The following is a 10,829-nucleotide window of genomic DNA, read 5'->3' on the forward strand; positions in this document are numbered from 1 at the left end:
CAAACATAAAATCAAACATACATACTATCTCTAATATATATTTATTTATTTTTATTTTTCTGTCTTTAGCTCTACAAAACATGTTAAAATAAGTTAAAAATGAAACCAAATACAGTAATGAATTATGGAACTAATGTTTTCCGATAAGTTATAGAGGAGCCAGTAGGATTCCTGCACGTGTTGTTTCGGCCGAGTAAGCCAATTACAAGAGCCCTTGAAAGTGTTCTTCGGCGCTAGAGACCCCCGATTCACCAACACCCGATCCCCCTCCCTCCCACCCCCCACATTCTTTTTCCCTCCATTAACGAAGCTTTTTAAGCAGCTTCAATTCCTCCACGAGTGTTCGATTTCTGCTTTCCAAGCTGGAATACAGAGCCTGAATTGAATCTGAAGATAGTTGCGGCGGGGCGGGGGTTTATTCGACGCCGATCGCTCCACATACAGAGCCTGAATTGAATCTGAAGATAGTTGCGGCGGGGCGGGGGTTTATTCGACGCCGATCGCTCCACAAACTTAGTGAAACCCCCTCAAATGGTGTTGCTCTTACGGTGAAGGTACGACGGTGGTTTCTGGCTACTGTCTGCTTTATTCTTTTTCTTGAATTGATATTGCTCTCGTCTTGTTCGGGGTTGATTTTTTTTTTTGTCCATAATTGATTTTGGGTTTGTTAATTTAGGGTTATTGTTCCGTTCTTTTTCAATCTTGTAATTAGGGTTTTGGTTCTCTGGTTTTGGCTCCTAATGGTTTGCAGTTGGAAAGTACCCCTTTTCGCTTTCTGGTTTAGTTGTCACCTAGTTCTTTGTGATTTAGTGGTGTACTGAACATATCCAGGGTTTCTGCTTTAGTTTCTTCTCGATGTTTCTTTGACTACTGTGAAAGCTTAAACCTCTGCCACATTATCATAAAAAAAAGAGATGTGCTGCGTGGTTGTTTGTTGTTAGTTTGCTTCTAATTGTAATGTAATTTTCTGCTTTCCTCAAATTCCCTTTGTTTGTATTTCTCTGGTGCCCTATAATTAGGGTTTTCAATGTGGTATGTTGGGTTTATTACTATGCTTATCAATGAAGATTGTTGTACCGTGGTTATGAAAATTGAGGGACTCAGGTTTTATGCCTTGACATAAATGACTAGTTTCTTGGTTCTGTAGCTGAAATCTCCACTTAAACAATTACAATTTAAGGTTTAAGGTCTTAAAATTGTCGTGAAGTGTCACTGAGTTGATGGTATAAGTGTTCAATGGAAAGTTCACTGTCTCAGATTTGATTTTATCCAAAATTAGAATTTCAATTTAAGTATATAGTGTCTTGCCCATGTGTTAGCATTATTTCACTGCATGGATACCATGAATATATGTTTTCCAGATTCGGTTTTGGCATGCAGGATAATTTTGGTAAAGTTGGAATGGGAATAGATTTGTTAAAATGCAGCATACTCAGACATGAAACTCAATAAGGCAGATAGGAAAAATGAGTTTGTTGAGGAATGGCATTTTTGCAACTCATATTTTTTCATTCAATAATGATATTTTGGTAAGGTATTTTGATTTGGAACTAAGATGAAATCTGAGCATAAATTGGCCTAATACTTTGCATCTGCAAAGTAAGTTCACTTAGCTCATATAGGGAATAATGTTACATTATTGCAAGTCATACATTTTCATTCCATAATGATATTTTGATAAGATACAAGGTTTGAACCTTAGATAAAATGAACCACATGTTGGCATAATACTTCAAATGAGATCCACCCAAAATACGTCTAACAAAATCATAATATTAAAACAAGTAGTTCAAAGCGAACTAAAAGTAAATAATGTTTGTGCTGCAAAATAAAAAAGTCTTTGAAACAAAATATTCAGTCTCTATGGTTTGGGAAAATTGCAATAATTATTGATATAGTTTCTAAAAGACTAGGGAAATGGGGATCATCTACTTTCAGCTTTTAACGTCAAAGGGCAATGTTTAACAGCTATAAAATTAAACATTTTGAAGTGATGGAACTTGATAAGATAACCAATTCTCTACCTCACCTCTGTTAAGTCTTTTCTAAAGCTCCACGCTTCATGGCTGATAGAATTGAAGAAAAATGGATACCGTGCAGGCTTCAATTTCCACTAGAATGGTTGAATTAGGTTTCAAATCTGACATGACCAACTCCAAGTCTTTTGATAATGCTCCAATTGGTAGGGGCTTGAGCACCACATTTTAATATTTCTGGTAGTTGTGTGCCAAATTCTGCAGTTTAAGGAAACTTTCGTCGTATACTTACGACCTCTATAACTAATTATGTAGGGTGCATTAAGATTGATCACAGGTAAGATACGCAAGGAAAGAAATTATAAAAAATATTTGTACTTGCTGTCTTTTATTTTCTCATTCATCATAAAACTGAATCAAAGTGATTGGAGATTTAAGATTGTTATCTTCTTGGTGGTGATTCAAAAGGATTGTCATCATTTTACTCTCACATCAGAAGTGAAGAAGGAAAAATGTATGTAACACTGTATGATTTGCACCGTACCTTGTTTGGGGAAGTTTCTTGAGATATCCCACACTGTTCATTCGGAGAACGCAAATTTACCTTGGTCAGATAATATAAACAAACAAACAATGAGATATGGCGATGACGGAAAGAAGTTAGAAAATCATCTAGTCGTCCCTCGAAACAACTGAATGTTAAGCCTGAACCTGATTGTTTATATACTTGGTAGTTGGACTCAATTATTGATTGCAGTTACCGTTTCATGATTTTCCTATCTTCTAGTTTCAAGGAGGTTGGTGATTTTATATATGTTAATGGTTTTATTTGATGAACTTGCAGTGTGTGCCTAAGGTTTGATATTGTGTACCTACCTCGCAGTCTGGGGCATCTGTGCTATTTGGGTGCTTTATCCTCCCACGTAATTTTTGTTTTGCCATTAGACTTCTGCCAACAATTTAACTATGTTGATATTTGTCCACACCCCACTGGTACCCTGATGTGTAGTTACATTATTTGATTTGATCCTTTTAGCTTTATTTCTTTGCTTTGATATTTTTATTTTTCTGATCAAGCACCAATCAGTTAAAGAATGAATGGTAGTTATATCACAAATGGGTCATGTATAACTAACTGATTTTGTTAATTATGACTCTCAATTGTATTCTTCTAAGAAATTTCTATGGTAGAATTAAATTCACGATGGACTTGCAATTTATTTTCAGAGCTGGGCCATGGTTCATGGCCAAATTAAGTATTTATGAAAGGCAGGACTTATTTTCAGAGGCTGTAGCTTGAAAAATGTGATTGGCAAGAATGCTGAATATATTTTGACAGCTCTCTAGTGAGTCATCTTCTAGCATAACTTTTTTCTCCTAGGAGAATGAAAGCTGTTTTAGCTTCAACCTAGAACTTTTTTCCGCTCTCTGTGATGCTTGGGGCGATATAGGCGTAACATTAGATATTTGACCATGTTTTTGCACTTCCTGGATGTGCACGAGCATGCACATGCACACGTTTAAGTGCATTTTCTTTATTTCTACGGAGGTCTTTGAGTGGAAATACTGAACTTACAAGTATTTCATGTCATTTGTATTCTCTTTGCTTTGAGATTGCCTTTCATTTGTCCTTGAATTGCCAAGTTATCCCCTTCCCGGTTTCCCTGAGTCCACCATTGTCAGAATTCATCTCGTGCTTTCCAATTCCTTTTTCAACACTTATATGGAGAATATGGAGACCCGATGAATTCAGGGTCTTATTATGCCTTTGTTCAAGGAGTTGGCAGCACCTAGCCATTGTGTTATTGAATATTACACCTACCTTCGTTAGCGCTGGTTTAGTTATTGTAATTATGTTTGTTGTCTGTAGATTTTGTAATAACTCATCTTGGTTGTTCTTGCTCAGGAGGTGGTGTTCAGGTTAAGAAGCAAGCACAGAACTGAAGATTGATTTCAGGAGATTATGATGCGCTCATAATTTTGTTTGTTTTCCAGATATAATTTTCTTATGTTGTATAGATGGATACGAGTGGAAAAGAATTTTAAACTTGAAGCACTGGATTCTTTATATCAAGTTTAAGGCTTTAAGCGTACCAACATTACACAATTGATAATTTGGGTGTCAACCATCTATGCCTAGCAACGAATTTGGAGATAGGGTTCACAATTTTTTTGCACAAGACAACTCATTGCAGGGGAATCATCACTCACAAGTTGTGGAAGGGAATTGGCCAGTGCTAAACAGCAACTTTTGGGTTGGCAACCAAAGACAAGTTGATCTATTGAGTTCCACTAACAAAAATTATACTCCGCAAACCTCAGGTATCACATGGCTGCTTGATCATCAACTTAAACCGTTTACTGGATTGTTTTCTTATTTATGATATTTGTTCTCTTTTGCAGACGTAGATAGAGGAGAGGGCAGCTATCCCCTTCATGAGGCACATGACTTGAACTTTACTCAGCCAAATCTGAGGCCTGATTTTGCTAAAAGTCAGTCCTTAAATGAACAACCAAATTTGAATGGCTTCATGTATGGAAATGAGTTTCACCAGACAAGGCAGAATGAAGCAAATTTTCTGGCAGTGGATACAGATTCTGATCAGCGTCTTTCAATAACCTCAAGAGGCTTATCTGTCCGTGAGTTGCAGCAAGCTAGTGGCCCTGACCATCACACAAAAGCTTCAATTAGATCAGGAACATCTTTGTCCCCCGTCACCTTTGATCTTTTTGGCGGGCACCAGCAGATGAGCCATCAGCAGTCAACCGTACCACAATCTTTGCAGCGTCAGCAATCTGGAATCAATGACATGCAGCAATTTCAACATCAACTCATGATCAGGAAAATGCAAGAGCTGCAAAGGCAGCAGCAACTTCAGCAACTTGGTTTAAGGCAACAGGATTTGATTAATCAGGTTCCCCCCTTTGCTAAACAGGCATCTGGCACCCAGACCACATTGGTGAATGGAACACCAAACTCTGATTGCTTACAGTACCCTTGGAGCGCTGAGCTTGGTACAAACTGGCTGAACCGGGGTTCTCCAACCATGCAGGTGTCTGCTAATGGACTTGGTTTTCCACCAAATCTTGGCCAGACACAGTGCTCAGTGGATTTGGTGGCACAGCAGGTTGATCAATCTCTTTATGGAGTTCCTATTTCAAGTTCAAGGGGTTTACCCGGAAACCAATATTCCCAAATGGTGACAGATAAATCTTCAATGCCTCAAATGTCTAATAATAGTAATTTTCTTCAGGATAATCAACATAATTTATTGCCAGATCAGGTAGGTGTACAGAACGAGTCTTCCATTTCTAGGCATAAATTTCAGACTGAAAACATGTTTGGACTTGCTTCTAGGCAATCTCCAAATACTGTGATGAGAAATATTGGGGGCCTCCAGCAAGTGAATTCCTTGTCGAGAAATGCACCTCAGCAGGATTTCCTGGGGAGACAGGATCTAGCTGTTCGACCAGATACCTCATGTGAAAAGCCAACTAGGCAGGTTGCCTCACCACAGAATGAAGTTGCCCTAGATCCAACAGAAGAAAAGATTTTGTTTGGTTCAGATGATAATATATGGTCTGCCTTTGGCAAGCCAACACATAATACTGGAGAAGCTGGTATTTTGTTCGATAATGGTGGCTTATCAAATGGTTTACCTTCTATTCAAAGTGGTAGTTGGAGTGCTCTTATGCAATCAGCTGTAGGTGAAACGTCCAGCAGCGATATGCCGCCACAGGAGGGTTGGAGTGGTCTGAACTTTCACAATAATGATGGTCCTTCAGGGAGTCAGCCCCTTTCATTGAACAATGAGAGTTGCAAACAAGTATCATCTTTAGCTGATGACAGTCTGCAAATGCCATCAGCCCAGAGTTCTGGATCGTTTGCTCCTGATGATATCAATACAAACAATGTAATGGGGTTGAATCAATTAAGCCAGAAATTTCAAAATGAACCTGGCCAAAGATTGCAGACTGAGATGTCTCAGAGGTTTTATCAGTCTTTGGAGGAAGCTGGCAAGTGGTCAAACAGCGGTCCATTACAAAGTTCAGTTGCTGAAGATACAGATGCCTCTCATTCTCTACAGGCAGAGAGAAATGCCAAAACAAATTCTCCAACTTGGGTTTCTGGACACACTGGAACTAGACTACAATCAAATGGTTGGAATTCTCTGGAAGCTATACCACCTGGTGGAGAGAGGGTGATGAATAATCATAAGGCTGAGAAGCTGCACCAAAATTCTCAAAACAGTCAAGTGAGAGTGGTGCATGGAGAAGTGGTTCATGGAACTTCTCTATGGAAGTTGAATACTGTTCATAGTTCTCCTTCTGAGTTGGGTCATGTAAAATCTAGGGTAGCCAGTTCCCCAGCAAATCAGGAAACTTTAAGTTCGAAAAATGATGCATCAGTAGCTAACTCATGTAATGCAAGGATAAGTGAAGAAACCAGTCCATTTGTTCAGCATAATTATTTACTCAATCAGTGGAAGAATGCCCATCCTTCGACTAGATCCCAAGGAGCTGAAAGTCTGGTAAGATCACTGGATCAAGCTAATGACCTGAATCAGGTTTTGGACCCAATGAATAGCCGTGAAAAAGATGAAGTTGCGAGACATGCAAGGCATGAGATAGATAATTGTGATGGGAAGGAAAATTCTAATGACAGCCATCGCTCAAACTTGTCTCAGCACACTTCTGGTTCGTTCAGAGAAGGTGATTCACGATCTCTTCCCATTGGGAAGCAAACTTCAACAAATCAGCTTCCTAGGAAAGTTTCTGCTCATCGCAAGTTTCAGTATCATCCCATGGGAAATGTTGATGAGGATGTTGGAACCTATGCTCACAAGCAAACCACCCGTACACAGGCTATGTACCAGCAAAATCCCCATTTTGGCCAGTCAAAAATATTTGGTCAGGGTCCAACGAATTCAACAGTAAAGGAAAAGGTGTTTTTTTAATTTTGTGACATGTATGTATAACACTTCCTGTTGACTAGGCAGAAATCAGGATTAATTTTATTATTTGCAGGACCAGTCCTCTGAGCTGCAAAGAGATATTGAAGCTCCTGATGAGGTACCATCACGTGGAAACCTTTCTGGTCATGCGCCTAAGGTATCAGTTCTCTTTAGTCGACCCGTTGATGCATACACGTCCAGCAATGCTTCTTCTTCAAGGTACCTTCACTATTCACTTCCATTGCTGGTGTCAGTAAAACTAATCTAAACTTCTGCCATACTATTTTAACTTTATCCATTTCATGCTAGTCAAAACATGCTGGAGCTTCTTCACAAGGTCGATCAATCAACTAGTCATGGTGCCATGGTTCTGTTTAGCTCTTCTGAGGGCAATGCATCACCTCAGCTGCCCCAAGCAGAAAAGTTGGATGCGGTTGGCAGCCTCCAGCATAATCAGGCTTCTGTCTCTCAAGGTTTTGGGTTGCAACTTGGTCCTCCATCCCAAAGGCTGCAGATTCCTGAGCGTCAATTGTCTTCTCAAAATGGTCATGACGCATTTAATTCCTTGTATTCTAGTAATGCTGCTGCAGAAATGGGAGGTAAAGACCAGCAGATGGTTGCCACACATACAGGTCCATCTTTGCCTTCCTTTGAAGAAACCCAGGTTGAGTTCAAGATTAACAGATCTGCAATTCCAGATCATGGTGGGAATGAGAACTCTCTGTATAAGATGCCTGGAAATGTTAATTTAGCTTCCAGTTCGGCTATTCCGAATTCAAGAAGTAATGTTCAGAATGAACATATAACTAGTTCAACTGGAAAAATGTTGGTGAATCAGCGGATTGACTCCAATGGGTACAGTTCCTACTCTGCACAAAGAAGGCTTGCAGAGACTCTCTTGCCTGATGCATCTGGCTGTTTTAAACAAGATAATCTTGCATCATCTGGGGGCACGTCGCGTCAAACCGGCCCGAGTGATGTAACGAAAAGAGTTCCAACTACAACTATACCCACCCGGGATGGTAAGACGACTTCTCAGCATTTTGGCATGTCTGGTATTCCTCGACAGGGATATTCTAAACAAATGTTGCATAATATGTGGACCAATGTTCCTACCCATCAAAATAATATGAGCATTCAGTTTCAGCAAGCATCATCACATACTCAAGAGTCACCCCAGCCAAATATTTTGGAATCAAGTTCTCCTTTGACACAAGGTCAAGTAAACCCTCAGGGGATTTTTGATGGGGAAGAGCAAAGGCTGAAGGAGAGTTCTGGTCAGCCAGTAGTATTTGCAAACACTGACCCAGTTCCAGAGATGGAAAAATCATTGGGAAAAGCATCCTCCATGAAAAATTGCTTGGAAGATTCTCCTGCAAATTCTGCTTCTACACAGAAGGATATTGAAGCCTTTGGTCGATCACTGAGACCTAATAGCTTCTCTCATCAAAATTATTCCTTACTGAGCCAAATGCAGGGTTTAAAGGATGCAGAGGCTGATTCAAGCGACAGGGTCTCGAAGAGGATGAAAGGACCAGAAAGTGTTTCGGATGTTCATATAGCAACTGTGAAGGCACAGCAGCAGAATGAACACAATGCAGTAGGAGATTCTTTGGGTTCAAGCACTGGGGCCCCATCTGAGGATTCAGGGATGCTACACTTCTCAAGTCCAGCTGAAATCTTCCACAAGAACACTTCTCAACAAGGAAATGTAGCCTCACAGGATATGCTGGGACTTAGTCGAGACATTTCTGAGAGCAAGTCTTGTGGTGGATATTCGACTTCTGCTAGAGCTGATCATCATCAGGTTAGCCCCCAGATGGCTCCATCGTGGTTTAATCAGTATGGAACTTTTAAAAATGGGCAAATGTTGCAAATATATGATGCACGCAAAGTCACCTCCTTAAGACCAGGAGAACATGTTGGGAAGTCTTCCACTGGCTTGGATACTCTTAACGCGGAGGAGAAAGGAACTGTTGCTCCCATTGACGCATGTCAATTGGGCAACAGCCATCAAAGTTCTATTCCCTCATTATTAGCCAATGGACATTTCTCTTCTCAATCATCGCAGCTTAATGTCACTGGTCAACATCTTGAGATTTTGAGACCCAAGAAGCGTAAGAGTGCTACCTCTGAACTTCATCCTTGGCACAGAATAATATCCGAAGGTTCACAAGATCTTTGGACCCTCAGGTGGCTGTCACCAGTCTGTTTCTTCTTTTTTATTCACCTTTCTTTTGAATATTTTCTTTTATAGACTCGTATGCTTAATGATAAGTTGTTGGGCAATTGATTAAATGGAATTTAGCACGGCTGATGCTTGTGATCTACAACTATTATGTTTGTACTATTCTAATTTATTTTCCTAATCTGCATGAGATTTACTCGGTGCAGCAAGCCAGAAGCAGACTGGAATAAAGCAACAAATCGTCTTGCTGAAAAGGTGTGCTGGATGCATACTTTTCCTCATGTATTGACTTTAATTTTTGCATAGTTGGCCCTATTCCTCAGCGCATTTTCTGATGGCAGGTTGAAGATGATGCTGAACTAATTGAAGATGGACCACCAATGCTTAGATCCAAACGAAGGCTTACTTTGACAACGCATCTCATGCAGCAATTGCTTCCCCCCTCACCAGCAGCTATTCTCCCTGTTGATGCTACTATGAGTTACGAGATTGTAGCTTATGCTGTCTCCAGGATAGCTCTAGGAGATGCTTGCAGCACAGTTTCCCGCTCAAGTAATTTGGATCAGCCTGGTGACAGCATGGACAGGTAAGAATGAATTTGGGTATTCATGAAATTGGCAAAACTGTGTCGAATCTTTTTATCTTTCACCTTATTTATTTGGTGGCATTCTTTATAACCTGCTCTTTTGTTTTATACTTCAGACTTCGTGCAAAGAGCAAATTGTCGGAGAGAAATGGATGTCGGTGTTATGCAAAAGCTTCTGAAGAGCTGATGAGAAGAGCTAGGAAGCTGGAAAATGATTTCTTCAGGTAAAGTAGTTTTACCAGAGATATGTGTTGTCTGGACGATTAGATAGCTGTTAATGATTTACCAAGTGTTTTTTTTCCTTTTTTTTTTTTTGGGAACTTTGGTAGATTGTTATATCTGTTATGGGAAAAGGGTAGCTAAATAATCTCTTCAACCTTTAGCAGTGGGCTTAAGAAATTTTCAGGAGATATTGAAATAGCTATCTGGGTCTCTTTACTGTCTCCCAGAGTAGTTGCTTCCATCTGATATCTGTTACTCCCATATTTTTATAATGTTCTGTCTCCCATTGTTCCGTTAACGTTTTTGCTTGGCAAGAAGTTAGTACATAGACATATATCTAGGGAAAAAAAAATATACTTTAGATGGGGTAAATGCACACTTCCATGCAAAATGTAGACGTACACAATGAGTGCGCAGATATCTATAATTTTGCTGCTTTCATGCAGATTCCTTGTTATAAGTCTAAGCTCTCATTTTGATCCTTTTTCTATCTCTTTTAAATTAGCATCAGGTGATGCAGGCCCACATAATGTTTCATTTTGCATTTCTATCCAGTAAAGGGAGATGCTTCAAGCTAACAGGAGCAGTTATTTGATCAAATATCTGAAAAATAAATACTTGTTCTGTCATTCTTGGAGGGAGAGTAGAGTTTTTTCTTGCTTCTCTCTAGTTTATGGTCAAAGCCTGGACGCATTCTCGTAAGCAAATGTCCAAGTGCACGAAGTTATTGTGTCAAAACTAGGAACAGGGTGTTAGAGTGGCTTTCCTCAGGATCATAATATTTGATCTTCCAGAGAAATGGAGGTTGGATGATTAAGTTTCTGGTTTACTTTCAAATTGTAGCTTAAGGCACTTATAATATGTTTAATCAATGCAAGGTACTTAGAATTGTTGAAACAAAA

General features: G+C 39.6%; 1 protein-coding gene across 2 annotated transcripts in view; it reads left to right on the forward strand.

The window, feature by feature from the left end:
* LOC105157976 overlaps positions 426-10,829 on the forward strand; it is a 13,074-nt gene continuing 2,670 nt past the window's right edge. The window contains exons 1-8 of one of the 2 annotated variants that reach the window (XM_020693066.1): positions 426-554; positions 3,883-4,298; positions 4,380-6,922; positions 7,005-7,150; positions 7,241-9,124; positions 9,326-9,374; positions 9,461-9,705; positions 9,822-9,929. In XM_020693066.1, coding sequence (XP_020548725.1) covers positions 4,109-4,298; positions 4,380-6,922; positions 7,005-7,150; positions 7,241-9,124; positions 9,326-9,374; positions 9,461-9,705; positions 9,822-9,929 — 5,165 coding nt within the window. In that variant the 5' untranslated portion in view covers positions 426-554; positions 3,883-4,108. The remainder of the gene's footprint in view (positions 555-3,882; positions 4,299-4,379; positions 6,923-7,004; positions 7,151-7,240; positions 9,125-9,325; positions 9,375-9,460; positions 9,706-9,821; positions 9,930-10,829) is intronic. The other variant, XM_020693067.1, reaches the window with a different exon arrangement.

The sequence above is a fragment of the Sesamum indicum genome, linkage group LG3 (assembly GCF_000512975.1).
Source record: "Sesamum indicum cultivar Zhongzhi No. 13 linkage group LG3, S_indicum_v1.0, whole genome shotgun sequence".
Taxonomy (NCBI): domain Eukaryota; kingdom Viridiplantae; phylum Streptophyta; class Magnoliopsida; order Lamiales; family Pedaliaceae; genus Sesamum; species Sesamum indicum.